Below are 17,325 nucleotides of genomic sequence, written 5' to 3' on the forward strand. Positions count from 1 at the left end.
TTACACTTTTTTACTGTTAAAATATAAGGATATACAAATTTCCCAGCATCATATTATCATAATTGATACAAAATGGTCCATGTAAGTTAAAAATGGCTTAAAAAATCTTTTAATGGTTATTCTACAAATTTGCAAAATTTTCAAATATTGTGATAATTTTATATACTTAATCATCTGATAGCTTTTTCGGGCCATTAAATGAAAATTAGACTGCTCCCCAAGCTAGAACAGGGATGGGCAAGCTTTTTTTGTCGAAGGCAAAAAATCGAGAGAAAAAAAGGTTTGATGGGCTAGGAAAAAATTCTAAAAAGGAAAAATAAGGTGAATAATATTGTGATTTCCTTGTGTTGAGGTTCGAAGTGAGTTGTACTTATTTTAAGGAACGAGGCTAAATGCTTGTCCGTTAGTCTACTTCTGAATCAATTTTTTCTAAGGTTCATAGTTGAAAGCACTTGTTCAAATGATGAAGCAAACATATCATTGATTTTTGGGCATGAGATATGAAATTTGGGAAACTAGCCCTTGGTAATGATTTGTAAAACTAAAACTTTGGCATGTTTTGAAACAACTGCTTCAGGTGATTGCTAGATTGCAACTCAATAAATTTAAGCTCCAACTCCGATCTCACTGTTTCACAATTTACGCTGAAAGGCATGGGAAGAATATCTAATTCTGTTTGAATGCCATTATAACCTTGAAATCTGCGGCCTAACTCAAAATTCGGTTTTTTCAAGCCATCTTCATAATCGTAGTATGTGATTTTTGATTTGCGAGAAGAGTAACATGTACGATTTTTTAATACGAGATTACAGAATACGAATCGCGATGTGTGATTTTAAACCTCGTGAATACGAATCAAGATGCGTGACTTAATTACGAGAAGAATCAAAACGTATGATTTTAAAAATGCACGAATCACGTCACGACATGTGATTTTTGAATCATGTGATCATGATTTGTTGTTGTTAATTTACGTCGCACTAGAGCTGCACAATGGGCTATTGGCGACGGTCTGGGAAACATCCCTGATGATGAGCTTCTCACGAATCCTCACAATTTTGATCCTCTGCGGAGGGGATGGCACCCCCGCTTCGGTAGCCCGACGACCTGCGCGCGAAGTCGAGCACTTTACGGTAGCACAGTTTAACGAGGACCAATACCGCACACCCTCGGTCCCTACGCAGACTGATCCAAGTGGTCACCCACCCGCACACTGACCGCAGCCAGTGATGCTTGACTTCGGTGATCTGCTGGGAACCGTGTCTTAACGATCAGTCCACTGCGGGACCATGTGATCATGAAAAAGAATAGGTTGGATATGCGTTATTAAACATGCTCATGAGACTATAGAATTGTGCACGTGTATTGAAATGTTTTTCTGCAAAAGGGATCCGCAATAGTCCATTGTGCAGCTCTTGTGCGACGTAAATTAACAACAACAGCAAAAGCTATCCGCTTTTAATATAAATTTATACATCTCGTTTTTTTTAATTCATGTTTATTTTTATTTATTATTATTATTCTCTTTGGGAAGGTGTCGATTTTGCTAATATAAATAATTACTTTTTAAATTACTTAAAAAAAATAGAATCAAATTTCATGAGTTGTAATATGTGTTAAAATATCGGGATATTCAAAATCAAAATACATCAATAACTGCCAAAAAGGAAGAAGAAGAAAACGTTTAACCTCTTATATTTATGTCAAAATCGGCACAATTAGAGCACGTACAAAATTATTATTTTAATACATGATTTATAACTCGTGTACCGTGAAACTATAGTATTAAAAATGTCCGAATTTTTTAAATCACGGGGTGACGCGTAGTAACTATCGAAAAGTCATCGGATTTATAATAAAATCGACATACACGAAGAGAGCCAAAAGTGATAAATAAAATTTGAAATTATATATAATTGTATTAAAAATATTGGGATTGCGTAAATTCATAGCATTGACCACCGAAAAAAAGCAATCGAAAAACTACAGTGATAGAGATTGGGTGCGTCAAAAACCTAAATGAGCAATTATAAATTTCCGAATTTTTTTTTAATTTTTGCAACAAAAAAAAATTTAATTAATCTTTTTATTTTGTTCAAGTTGCTACAGCGAGTCGCACATTAAAGTTTATCAGGCAGCTGGTTGTACACCCCTAATTTATATAATTTCACTTCATAAAAATAGATAATTTTTAATAAATGAAGTAGTTTAATTTAATTTTTAATTTAAATCACTGTAACTAGTCTAAATATTTGAAAAAAATGCAATATTAGTTTTCATATTAAAAGTTAGGTACTTGTAATGGAAATTTTATTAACAATAACAATTATTATTTTATATAAATCAAAAAATATTGGCAAGGTTTAAGAATCCTCGTTGTTTTATAAAAGACAGTTACTTCATTTTCCCAATATAATTAAGGACACATTAGTATGCTCTTAAAATGAGTTGAATAAATACCAATTTATGTATCAAGTCAAGTAATTTTTAACGGATTTGAAATTACCGTGAAATTACCACCTTCTCGTTTTCACTGTTTATCACAAAACTAAAGATAATGCTAAAACATTTAAAGATATACAAAACCTCTTAAAGCCTTTTAAAGACATGGAGAGTTTGAGAGTTTATCGCAACCAACCTTAATAAATAAACAAGTCGAATTTCATTGTCTTTCTTCCACTTTAGCAATCAAACTTAATGAAAAAAAATTAAGTTCTCAAGAAAATTGCACATTTCTTATTTGCACAAATAAAAGGGAATAAAATATATTAGTTGTAACTTAAATGTAATTAAACTACGAATAAATAAAATTTTTGCTGTCAAAAGAATAAATGTAAAATTTACTGAATAATAAAAAAAAATCTTTTGTTTACAAAATAAATAAAATTTATAGAACTAAACAATTGATATATAAATAAAAGAAACACAAGGCCTTTTTAAAAAAATGAACTAAGAATTGATTATAGCTTTTTATGCTCTACAGTTTTTTGTTTATTCAAATAGATAAAATTGAAATTAAATTAATATATTTTAAATAAAAATAATTATACAATTTAAACATAGGTTGTATTTTATTTTATTTTATAATCGTTGTTGAGCAGCCGATTATCTCCCATTTGCGTTACATGGAGAGGAAAACCACGAAACCCTTCCTCGGTTTGCCTGTAGGCAAGTGGTAACAGGTTTTAATTATAATTGTTTCCGAAATACTTATGTGTAAAGCTCAATTATTTTTAAACTGTCGTATTTTTGAAGAAAAAAAAACTTCACTTAGTCCATTAAATGAATAGCTCTTTTAGTTGCTAAGTTTCATTTATTGAAGAGGAAATTTATTTATTTATTTTTGTATCAGGGATCTTCGTAATATTAATGCTAAATCAGGGTTCGGCTAAGTTGGACACAACATTTTAAATCATTTATATAATGGAGCTTCTTCCTAGAAAGCCAACGATTTTAACTAATATGATTTTTTTTCCTTGGAAAAAGAAGAAGAAAAAATTACCTGTACTGTACTTGTGAAAATAAAAAGTATCTTAAAAATTTACAAATTAAAGCAAACATTTGTCCTTCCAGTATATTTTTTCCCCGAATGAAATTTTATTTGATGGAATTACATTTTAAATGAAATTTATTTGTTCAATTAGATGAAAAAGGATTTTAAATATTTGGAAATATATGTGCAAACAAGTTTCTTGCCTTCAGTATTTTACAGAGCTAAGTCTTTTAAAAATTATGTTTTCTTTATTTCCTTTACTTTTTATTTTTAAAAATCTTAATTAATTTATATTGTGTTTTTGCATTTTTACTCTTGACACGGCTACTGAGAGAAGTTGACGCAGAAGTTGAAGTTTTATAGCATTATGAAACAATAATATTATTGCCAAGCAAATATTTTCTGGAAATAAATATTATCCCTTTTTTTTAAAAAATGAACAACTGCTTTCATAAGAGCTTAATTAACGAACATCTTCAATGTTTGTGAAATGGTAGTCTAAATTTATTTTAACATTATTTTCAAATTTTTTTAAACGATAACAATCAAGCGATATGAATGTTTAAATCATGTTTAATAAAATTCATGTTTTAATGTGATTAGAAAAGACATAAATGGTGAAGTTTTATAATCTTTTTGTGTTCAATATCATAATTAAGTGACTTGAGTAAGACTAAAAAATATCTTTGTGCAACTACGAATTTATTTCCAAGTTAGGAATTACATCATTAATGACAATCATGTGTGCAAGATACTTTTACGTAAGACGTTCTAAAGCCTTAGAAACAGTAATAAATCTGTCAGAGACAGTAATAAATCTGTCCAATCACAGACAGGACAAAAAACTTCACATTTTTGCGCTCCCTAAAGATACGCCAATAGTGAGATAAACCACTTCACTAAGGTAAACCTGAAAGAGGGTAATTTCTTGGAAATTTGTTGCCACCGGGAAGATAGGACCTTCACTTCCTTCTACTCTTATGCGAATATCTACGTCACTAGGATTTTAAGCTCGCATGAATACAAATCGCTATATAACTTTAATCGCGCTATATCGCTTTAAAACTGCGTAATTACAAATCGCGATATTGGATTTTTAAATCTCGTAAATAAGAATCGCAATGTACGACATTTAAATCGCCTGATTAAGAATCGCAACGTTCAACTTTTAAATCAGGTAAATACGAAAATCAATGTTTGAGGGAGGAATGAGGACTTCAATACTTTCGCTTCGAGGAAAATTTAATTCCTCATAAAATATTTTAACTTGTGCAAAAAAAAATTTCAGCGGAAATCAGTGGGAAAAATCTGATAAAAAGCGGAAATCCGCGAAAGAATCTCATCCCTGATAATTACACTGTAGTTATGAATTTCAGACAGGGGATTGCAAAAACTATGTGGATTTAACTCTTCAAGAGAAAGCAACAGTTTAAGGAAAATTTTAACTACAACCGAAAATTCCTAAATATTTTTTGAACTATACACAAAATATAACCATTATGTAAATGAATAGGGAAACTAGATACGCTAAATGGTTCAAATAATATCAAATGCTATAAAATTCTATTTAAAAATATGCTTGAATGCATTGACTAAAGCTATTAAACAGGACAGAAAAGGTTTTAATTGAATGATCCTTGATTTTTAAAAATTACTTTGGCTACATCAGAATCAAACGCTTAAGAATCGAAGTCAGTCATTTTTAGAGCATGATTCATAAAATAGAATGGCGCTGAGAATTTGTATTTGACCTCTTTTGTACTTGACCTTTTTTTTCAGAATTAAGAGGGATGAAAGAAGAATCAGAAAAGCAATAAATTTTTCTCTGTTGCTACCACCTTCAATAAACATAGCGCTGCAGCTTGGAATATAATCTTCCTGCTTGGAATATAATCTAAGCTTTGCACAACTTGATATACGATTATTTTACATGATTAATGAGATAGAAAGCGAAACAATTGGTCATCGGTTCAAAACGGATTGAAAACTTTCAAATCATTCAAAAACTAATGTGGAAAACAAACATTTAGTTCATCTCCCTTTAGCAATAATTAATAGCAAAATTTTGAACAAACATTTTAAAACAAACTCTATTTAGTGAAGTGATACATATTTATATCAGCTTTAATTTTCTCTTTTTCTTATTTCAGCAAGAAATTGTTATATTTATAGATGAAATTACTTTATTGAATGCTAATTTTTCAAAATATATAATTCAAAAAAATCAAACACGAATTCTATGCGATGTAAGGTTATAAACATCTGAACTTTTTAGAATGGACCAAATTATTTTTTATTTATTAACTTTCACAGCTATTCTCTTTTAAAATAGAAGCCGCTTACTCTGAATTGACTTTAAAGCTATAAAATAATTTATTCTGCTTCTGAAAGTATTCATTTTTGGTTTAATAAAATCTTTATATACCTGTAGAATAATTTAAGTATGATGTTTAGTAATTTGTAATTGGTCGATGACGCTGAATCTCGATGCTTAAAAGGCAGAGACTTAATCATAGTTGTTAAAGCAATTTTGTTCCTTTGTTTGTTAAAGCAACTATGTAAAAGATACTTCTGGAAATTGAGTCTTTGGGCATGGGACTTTGTTATGAGTAGTTATGATACCTTTCCTTTTCATCAAATCATTTGTAATTTATTAAAGTGTCACAATCGTCAAATAAATATGCTTCTGAAGGAGCTGTTTTTCTTGCATTCTGCTACTATGTAAATTCACTCTGTTGTTTATCTATTTATTTAATGATGTTGGGTAAAGGAGGCTCTTACCCTGTCCATAAGTTCCAAAGAATTTCCATAAAGTGCATTTCTCACTTTTTAATCTCAAAAACTATTTCATGAAATATGAAATTTTGCACACTTCTAGAGAAACATTTAAAGAACATTCAAATATTAAAATATTATTCCTGCAGTTATATGTTTCAATTATCTTATATTTAAGTTAATTTTTTTTCTGCAACGCAATTCAAAGCATGATCCAGTTAAGTGAAAACTACTAACAGGGTAATTAGAGTTTGTTTCCTTATAGCGCATGCTCATATGTTTGAAAATGTGTAATATGTTTGTTTCAATTTTAATTAGTTTAGGAACAAACAAATTTTATTGACCGTTTTTTGAAGTAAAGGTATTAAATAATTACCTAGGTAGGTAGTTGAATTAAAGGTATTAAGTAACAGTATTAAAAAGAAAATTTTTTTTCAGCTACATGCTTTCATGACTGAAAATAATAAAATAAATAAATAAAACTGTCAGATTTGAGATCCCCACACCCAAATTAGGAAGATTAAGTATGTAATTATAAAAAAAGCAAATTTATACAAAAACCTAAGTACAATGTAAACTATAACGATTAGATAAATCAGATAAATAAAGAAATTATCTAGCTCGCTATTAGCAATTATTTGTAAAGAAAAAAAAGCAGGCTTTAGCCTCCCAGAAAATCTCTTAAAATGATATATTTATTTAAAATAGTAGTTATCATCCCATTTTTTAAAATGTCTTACAAAAAGGGAAATTACTTTTAAATAAATAAAATCCAGCAGAAAAGAACTTATATAGAAAAATAATGAATGACACACCAAGACATAGTGTTAAGAAAAAGGTATTCTGTAACTTTTTTATCTTTGATTAAAAAGTGGAAGTAATAAAATAATTTTGATTGTTATAAAATAGTTAGGTCACATGGAATAAATTTCCGTAAAGCAATTACACAAAATAAAAATAAAAAAAACAATAATAATAATAATTCCTATAAAGGATACCTCTTTCAGTTTGTTTTTTACCCACTCTTTAATTTTTGAAGCTTTATCTTCAACTTGTTTTGCATCACACACTCTCAATCTCTTCTAAAGAAAAAATTGAAGTAAAAATTTAATATTTAGGCAATGTGAAGAAACACATTATACTCAAGTAGGTTCATTTAATAATAATAATAAAATTACACAAATCAAACAAATCTGTTTAAAAATAATTAAGCACATTATTAAAATTAAATAGTTTTGTGCCTTAGAGATACTTCATAAAGCAATATCAAAGCATGGTAATCACCTTTAAACAACTGAGATATTGCTCAGCGAACTGAAAGCTTTTTCTCAGTTACCCTTGCTGCATAATTTCACTTCAATCATACCCTCCCCTCGATTAGTAAATTATCGGAATATACAATTCGTTCATACATGCACAAACGACATCACACATATCAATGCTCTATAGATATCTTTTTTACTCACAAGGATACTAACTCTTCACCTGTAAAATAATTATATTACCTAAAAAAGCTATGGTTCAGATGAGAAATAGCGCACCAATACGTTTTTCATTTACCATGAGTTCTGGCATGAGACAACTTAACATAAGATCTTGATCACATGAAAAAAAGCAGTTTATACCTTCCTACATTTAAATACTCAACAGCTCATGTATCTATTTGTAACTTTTCTGTAAATAATTCTATAATCAAGAATTTAATAATAAATAAGCTATAATTGAAATAATCCTTGGTCATCCTTAATGAGGAGTCTTTAAAAACGAACCAAGACACAAAATGTCTCACAATAGGCAGGAAATTAAAAGCTTCACCAAATTGATACTACCCACGTAGAAAAATGATATATAATCGTTATATCGAAATAATAACGATTTAACATTAGAAAACAAGTTTGCCTTGTTAAAATAATTATTAATTAAGCGGCTACTTATAGCTCATTTAAAGCCATTACATTTTATAGGATGTATAAAATTTCATTCATAATACGAACACTATTAAAACTTCATTAAAATTTCCTGTTTAAAATATTATGATATTAAAATATGGATAATAATATGATGGGATATAAATATGGATAAAAAATATTATGATATTCTACAATTATAAAATATTGTAGAATAATTAGTTAAACATCTTAATTTTGATTTCTTAAATATAGGCTGATCTGCATGTTTTTTATACATCATTATTTATATTCATTTGTATGATAGCAAAATAAGTAACAATATGGTTTATTCAAAGTAGTTATTATGTTGAATGACAAACAATGTTGGAAAGTAGGCATAATTTTTGTTCAGAGAGCTTAAAAAAAGGGAAAACTTTCTGTTGGTTCAATGAGCTTGTGTGATGTACAAAAATATCTTGATAGTTAAGTGTCATTGTTCTTTATCTTCAAAAAAATTGTACAAGTAATGAATTTAAATATTTTCTTATCAGTATATGCTTGAATATTCACTTATAATAAAAGGGGCTAAAGGGTTTTGGAGCACAATTTTTAAGAAAAAGAAAATAAAGTTTTTGCTTGAGAACGGTTCTGAATAAACTCTTTTAGCTAATCCTCGTCCCTCTGCGATGTTTTTGCGTTGTGTGTGGCACTACCGGGATTTTTTGGTGCAGATAGTGCTATGGAAATCTACCCATTGCATTTTATTATAAAAGAAAAATACAAAAATTTAAAAACATTTTCAAATTGAACAATAAAGTTTTAAATAGATATTCAATTATTAATAGTTTTAAAATTACTAGAGTTTTCAGTGTAAAGTTTTTTCCTCCAATAATTTTAGCTTTGAACTTCATCTTCAAGCAAATCTACTGAAAATCAACAATTCAAGTTTGAGAGCAACTGCTGGACACCGCAAATGGAAATGATACAGTCTGGCAAAAAGCAGGAGATAGTAAGTTTGATCCTAACAGTAACGAAACAAATGGTGTGTATATGCACCAATGTTACATGGATGAAAGTCCTCTTGTTGGTTGTTATGAAGAAGTTTTAGAGAGACACATACCTGTGTAATTCATCCTTTGTGCGATATACACATTATTAACTGTTGCTGATCATTTTATAAAGTCTTTCAAAAAACCATTTAAAGGATCCTCAGTTTACTGCTCGAAAATCTAGTTACAAGCGAACAAAAACTTGCAATTGAAGGAATAAAACTAAACTGTATCAAACAACTGTAAAATCTAATGAATTTTTTTAATTTAAAAATAATGATAATTATAGTAAAAGCACATAATCGAACTTGCATTTTTTGGAACAAAGAATAAAATGCATTTCATTTAATAAAAATATCTGTGTTTTTAACTTGTATTTTACCAAAAGATTATCAAGATGTTCACATTAAACAATGAAGATAAGAATATATTGAAGCTAAGAATAAATTGATTTTATAGTGAGTTTTGTTATAAAATAAAATACTTATGATACAAAATAGTAATGTCTTTTTCTATTTTTCTATATTCTAATAGTTATGTCTTTTTCTATAACTCTACATCTATAGTAATGTCTTTTTCTATTCTGTCTTTTTAATTTCTGTAGTGTGTAATTTATTCTTAAGAAATCTTCAGAATTTTAGAAAATAGTGGTTGGCAGATGTGCATAAGATATAATGTGGGAAAATTTTCCAAGTAGTACTTGAGGGTGTTGAAAAGAGTTATATATAAAAGCTGTTTACTCTTAATTTAATTTATCAGAAGCAATTTTCCTTTATCAGTGTGGTTAAACATTTACTTGTTTTGCTGCTATATATGAGATATTGAGCTCAGTAAGTAAAAGTGTCATGGTGGCATTAATCAATTGAGGGTTAAGAAGCATAAATCTGAATTGAAAAAAAAATCAAAAATTAAATAACTAACTTGTTCTTCAATTTGATGTTCCAATGACGATATCATGCATTCCTTGTGAGAACATGTCCGATCGCTTTCAAAACAAAATGTTAAATCACAAATGCAAATATTTGTTGGTGAAGCTCTTCTTTTTATTTCATAAAACTGCTCTTCCATAACCTGCGCCTGTAAAATGAAAGTACAGTAGACATTGTAAAAAAAACTTTATTAAAAATTATAATTTTATAACATCATTAAAAAAGGCATAATTTAAATATTTCTAGCTAAAAAAATATTGTTCAAAATTTAAATCATTTTGATAACTTACCAGAGATGAAAAAAAGCCGCAAGTACTTAAAAAAAAAATAACTTACTTTGTTACAGTAGATACTTATTAGTAACTTCTAAGTACTTACTTAGTACGGACATGATGAAAGGGTCACAGAAAACAAAAATCAAAAATAAATAAAATTTAGCAGTAAACAAAAATATTTTTAAAAATTTTTTACAATAACTATAAAAACAAGCTTAAAGAACAAATTAAGGCTATGAGTGCACGATATGTTTTAATAAGATTTTACTCACCTGGCATTTAAAAATTATTTCTTTTGCTCCGATCTTTTTTCGTTTTTTTTTTAAATCAACATAAAAATATATTTTTCAATTTAGTTAATATTTCATTTAAGTTCAAAATTATATGCTAAATCAATAGCTGGGAAGACAGTAAATGATTAGATATGTAATGATTGTAACTGGATTGGTTATGTGATGAAATGATGGAATAATCTGATGAGGCACACAAATGCTGGTTTCCAGATCTTGGAAATCCAAGCTACTACTGAAGTGCAAAAAAAGATTATGACGGATCAACATGGTGATTATTAAAATGATGTTGATAAAATTCCTTATCAGAATATAAATTTCTAAAAATAATTATATTAATTATTAATCTGTTTGAAACAACTACAAATAAAAAGAGTTAGGGATCCTTATTTTTATTCGTTTATTTAACGTTTTTCCCCATATTTGAAATGAATTGACCTAATCTAACAACGTATATTATTTGTAAAACTTTAACTACCTAAGGATGATTTTAAGCAAAAGTAATTTTAGAGAAAACGACATTTTTTAAATTAATTTACGTTATAAACAATGTAATTTTGTATGTAACAATGCAATTAATATTATAAACAATGTAATTTTGAAAGATGAAAAGTAAAAATTTTTACAAAAACTTTGGAATAAATTAGGAGAAATAAACATTAAAAAATTTGGTTTTTTGAAATCTATTTCTAAAAACATTTAAAACTACGACTTTTTATACTTTACTACTCATGATTTCAATAAATAAAAGTCAAAAAATTTTTGAAGTTTAAGGCTGTGACTTACACAAAATTTTACATTTTTAAAACTATATAACCAATTGTAAAATGTGTATTTAGCTACATAAACTTAAAATGGTGTAAAAATTTGCACACCTTTACAATACCAACCTTTCAAGAATTGTTAAATAAAAAAATAAAAAAAATGAAATTAAAAAAAAAAAATTTTAATTATTGTTTGCATGGAATTATCTTCGCATAAACTAATTTTGCAATTGCGAGTAAAAATGTTTAGATTCATCTAAAAAGCTCTAGAGCTGCTGAGAAATACGCAAATAGTAAAATTACTATTAAGGGATCAAAAAAATTTTACCGTTTTTCTGCAGCTCCTAATTAATCCATTGTAAGGCCTAAGAGGTCCAGGCCTAGGGCCCCCACAGTTTCGGAGGACCCCTAAATGTTACAAATTATTCCTTTTTGTGTTTTTCCTAAAGAATTGCCTATTAGAGTAATGAGTTAACAAAAATTTAAATATAAGTTGAAATTTACTAATATATAGTAACTTACTTTTGTTATAAATATTTAAAATCACTTCATAATTAAACATGTAAATGCAATTTTAAGTAATGACCAGGACCATCGCGTTTCAAGATCAGACCCCGCTTTCCTGACAAAAACTTGGGACCATATTTCCAAGATTGCAGCTGACTCCCATATTTAAAGATTCAAGAATCGAAATCTGTCAAAAGAATGGAATGTTTATTCAGAAAAAGTAAGTTTTTGTGTCTGATTTTGTACCTTAAAATATCGTCTGCCCTAATTAATGAACATATTTAAGGTGAGACTCTTGAACCATCAAATTTAGTCCAAGTGTTTGACAATCCAATATAATGGTCACATTATATCAAAAGTTATTGAGGGTGTCCCTTTTTTTCTTTCTTTATTTATTTAAACCCATAATAAATATTTAATAAAAAATAAAAACAGTCTAATGACAGATTACAAAAAAAAAAAAATTAGTTAAATTAATTCTAAAGAAAAGCAAACCAAAATGAAAAAAGCCAAACCAAAATTAAAATTAAATGTAATAAGCACATAGAATAAATTTTCATTCGATTTCTAAGTTGCAGTCTTCGTGTTTAGGGAGAACAAACCAAAAATCGATTACTAGTTTTAAAAAATATTCATTCTTTATATTGAAGTAGAAACTTTCTTCTTGACAAATACAAAACATTAAAAGATCAGCTCATCATTCATTCATGTATAAATAGTTACCTAAGAAAAATTTATGACAGAAAATGTAATTTGTTGGTAAATATTTTTGGTTAAATTATTTTGCTCTAAAAAATTACTTTTTTCAGTAACTAAACTCGCAGATTATTCTATAATGAGAAAAAATGTATATGGATTTGATTACATTTCTTCAGTTCATAAATCATTTGCAAAAGGGAGTTTGAATCACATAACCTATCTTATACACTGAGGATTCTTTACGAAAATGTTTCCAGCCACAAATACCTCAAAAAATTATTAACTGGTTTTGATGAGTTCTTTTTATTGCAACTAATTTAGCCAAAACATTGTATGTTGTGATTTAATTGTTTAGATAGCAGAATTTAAGTATTTTTGATTGAAATTCAAAATTGCAGGTTCAAATTTCGCATGTTGTATTAATACTGTATTAAAAATATCGAGATTTTTAAAAAAACCATCATGTGTAAATGAGTAACAACTGCCAAAAGATACAATAGTTTGATGATTAAATCTGCAAAAATAAAGAAAGTGTTAAAAGTTATTAATAAAATGGCGATTTTAAACTCTAAAACTCGTTAAAAAAAATCACATTGACAATATTTTATTTAATAACTGTTGTTGAACAGACGACCCAATTTTGGGTTTACAGCTACTAATGTTCAACTCCATAGCCTCGTAATTTTGCACCCAATCCAGAAGATAAGGGAACTCCTAGATGAAGTATTGGTAGAAATTTGTCTTTGTGGAGGACTTTTTGATGGAACTAACGCTCATTCGCGTCACATGGAGAGAAAAACTACGAAAAGCTCCCACGGTTAGCAAGGGGACTGTTAACCCATGATCCAGCATGATAATGCAAGTTGGGTCCGGAATTCGCAACTACCAGCTATCGCTGGGATTCGAACCCGGTTCACCTCATTTGAAAGCGAACACTCTATCCCCTGAGCCACTACGGCTAATAATTCTTGGAACACGCAGAAAAGAGCAACAATAACTGCCACAAAAACAATAGGAAAATATCTTGGATTGATAATTAAATCCGCTCAAATATAGCGAGTCAATAATGATGTTAAAATGCAAGATTCGAAACAAGCAAGTCGTGATAATATCGTATTCGTGATCGCAACGCAAGAATAAGCCATCAGGGGAGAAGACCGGTTCCATGCCTTAACTTTCTCTCTCCTCCTCTTCTCAGTTATATAAGAATGTACTACGATATTTTCTCTTAATATTTTTCGTATTTAATTGTCACAAATAATTTTTAAAATTTCCATGACGCTTTCTTTTAGAACTATGTTCTATGTAGTTTTCAGTTCCAATAATTTTCTAACCTAAAAGTTTTTAATCTATTTGAAAATCAAGAGAGAAACTGACGTGCTTCCTTCTCCTATGACTCTCCACACGCTACTGGTGAAAGCATGCGTAGTGTTGCCATAAGTAGAGAATTTTGATCTATAGCCCATTAGCACCTATAGCCCATTTCGATCAACAATTTAAAGCATTGAGATTTTCCAAACCACGCGGAAAAGAGTAGCAATAACTACCGAAAAAACGACAAAATAAATTAATTTAAAAAAAAATATTTAGATTTGTGATGAAATTAGCATAAATAAAGCACACATTTTAATGCGCGATTCGAGTGCCCTAATAATACATATTAAAAATATTAGGATTTTCCAAACCACGAGGAAATTCGGAGCATAACTACCGAAAAACGATAAAAATAAATACACTTTTACTTCGATAGTGATCTAATGTAACAATTGAATTAGGAAACGAGTTGCAATCGAATAGCGATCGAATTGGTTCGAAGAAATCGATTCGAATCGAAGAAGTGCGTTTCAGTTGCATAATGCGCGATTCAAAATTTTCGATTTTTTTTTTCTTTTTAAAAGTATACAAGGTGTTTAAGCCCCGGACCCATTTTGATGTTTAATAACTCATAAAATAATAAAGATAGATTGATATTAATAATATAAATGGTTAGATAGACTCAAAAAGTTTCATGACCCTTGTCAATGAACTTCCACGTGTGCCTCCTTCGTCGCACGGAGAATATCAAGTCGATAGTCAATTTCACGCCAGGTAGCGGCAAGCGTTATGAGTTATTAAACATCAAAATAGGTCCAAAATGGGTATTTCTGGCATTGTTAATCGCCATAATGTGCGCATATGGGGATCTGAAAACCCCCACGAATACCATGAGACACAAAGGGATTCCCCAAATGTTAATGTGTGGTGTGGACGAATGCACGACCGAGTCATTGGGCCTTTCTTTTTCACAGAAAAGACGGCCGAGACTTTGGCCAAGACTTGGACATGCTGAAAAACTTCGTATTTCCACAACTAGAAGAGCTTCAGCCGAATGTCTTTTTGCAACAAGATGGTGCACCACCTCATTGGGGTTCGTAGTTCTTTGAATGACCATTTTCCAGGAAGATGGATTGGGCGAGGAGGTCCAATTCCTTGACCACCCAGATCTGATATAACGCAGCTGGACTTTTTACTTTGGGGATTTATAAAGGACAATGTTTACAGGAGGATCGTGTCGAGCATTGATGACCTAAAAGCCAGAATTACAACCGCAATAGCCTCTGTGGATGCCGACATGCTTGCCGCTACCTGGCGTGAAATTGACTATCGACTTGATATTCTCCGTGCGACGAAGGGGGCACACGTGGAAGTTCATTGACAAGGTTCATGAAAGTTTTTGAGTCTATCTAACCATTTATGTTATTAATTTTAATCTATCTTTATTATTTTATGAGTTATTAAACATCAAAATGGGTACGGGACTTTATAAGCACCCTGTATAATAATACATATTTTTTTTTTCATTGTGTTCAGGTGCCGCCGGAGCCACAGATTGCGCACCCTTATATACAGCATCTCAATTAACATGCAAAAACAAGGTTAAAGATGCTTTACTTTTCACTTTGGTTGAAAAATACTGGGCATAATTAAAGAGACAAAATAATCTAGTCCAATAAAAAGTTACATTTTCAGCGCTTTTGATAAATCTTTCCAAATTAGTAAAAATAAATTATGTTTTCCTAATCGCATTACCAGAGGCGTGCTTAGACGAATATTTAGGCCCTGGGCCAAACAGTAAGGCATTTTATCATGATGGTTAATAAAAATCATGTTTTGTGCAACTAAGTATATAACTAAACATAGGATTTTTTTATTTCAATCAGATTTTTCTTTAAAATTGTTTTCGCGTTTAACAATCTGACAAAATGTATAAATAATACTTTACATTATTTATCAATAATACTAACTAAAATTCTTAATACCACTAATAATGAAAAGATTAATATTCTTATTTAATTATTACAAACTAATTATTGAATAAATAAAGTCTGTAATTATTTTGTTAACAAATTAAAAACATTAATAAATTGCAAAGACAGTGAACCAACTTGTTGAATGAAAAGTAAATTAAGATCAGAAAAAATTTTCAAAAATAAATTATTCTTGGCAGAGCAAGTCTTTATTCATCAATTACAAGTAGATAGGTGATAAGTTTTAAAATTACTTGTAAAAAATAAATGTGTTAAATTAAAATATATTTATTGATAAAAAAAAATCATACAACGAGCACTTTAAATGTGAAAATGATATGAAATGAAAACTTATAATTTAAAAGTTACATTCCAAATCTTTCAAACATTTCAGCTCTTAAAAAAATATTTTTTGTTTCTTAATTTATTAACTTGTTTCTTGATTCTATGAATAAAACATTTATTATCAATGAGATTTCATATCAATGGTTTATTATCACAGCCTTAAGTATAATATATTAGTTAATGGAGTACTGTATAAATAATACTTTCTAGATAAATCTGTGATTTTAAAAAAATCACGAGATTCAAATCAATGATTTTTTTAATTAAATATTTTTAAATTATTCCAACCCTGCATTTTGTTTTTCTTAACATTTTCCGCAGCAGTTCCACACTAGCTAAATCGGCAATATAATTACACTAAATCGGCAATATAAAAACATTAAATCGGCAATATAAAAACACTAAATCAGCAATAGTTGAAATTTTTAATACAATTAATTTCTATGACATAAAAGTTGAAAGTTGACAAAAAGTTCCATGTTGTTATTTTAAAATTTACGCCCCTGATATCAAGAAACATTAACTGAAATGAAATTCAGATTGGGAAATATAAATTAGAATAACTCGTATGAATAATATATCCAAGACTCCATATATATCCAAGAAAATATAATATATCCAATATATATAAATACATCCAAGAAAATATAAAGAAAAACTTGTTATTTAACTATTAATTAGTCCAGAACGTTCGGTGGCCTTAACTTTTAGCGGCTCTGAACCCCCCGCCCACCCCTATGCACCTCCTTATGTAATCAAAAATGCCAATTTCAAAGTTTTTTCTCCTAACACCTGTTACAACAACAATATAATTTAAAAAACGTAAAAGCAATACTAGACAGTAATAGATCCAACGGCATAGAGCATCGACTCAAATTCAAACAATCAAATTGCCATTCCACATCCGTAAAAGCAAAGCACAATCCAATAGAATTTTTCGATTCGAGTATTTGAGGCAAATAAAGAGTTGTTTACGATATTTGTATTATACAATATCGATAACTGAATTTGATCCATTTCATA

At 29.0% G+C, this 17,325-nt stretch overlaps 1 protein-coding gene across 5 annotated transcripts in view; it reads right to left on the bottom strand.

The window, feature by feature from the left end:
• The window catches only part of LOC107446025 (uncharacterized protein CG43867), a 200,583-nt gene that overhangs the window by 57,351 nt on the left and 125,907 nt on the right, over positions 1 to 17,325 (bottom strand). For all 5 annotated transcript variants that reach the window (XM_071188138.1, XM_071188136.1, XM_071188135.1 and 2 more), the window contains 2 exons: positions 10,128 to 10,283; positions 7,267 to 7,350 (listed from right to left, as the gene is read on the bottom strand). In XM_071188138.1, the coding sequence (XP_071044239.1) occupies positions 7,267 to 7,350; positions 10,128 to 10,283 (240 nt within the window). The remainder of the gene's footprint in view (positions 1 to 7,266; positions 7,351 to 10,127; positions 10,284 to 17,325) is intronic.

This window comes from Parasteatoda tepidariorum, chromosome X2 (genome assembly GCF_043381705.1).
Source record: "Parasteatoda tepidariorum isolate YZ-2023 chromosome X2, CAS_Ptep_4.0, whole genome shotgun sequence".
Lineage (NCBI taxonomy): Eukaryota > Metazoa > Arthropoda > Arachnida > Araneae > Theridiidae > Parasteatoda > Parasteatoda tepidariorum.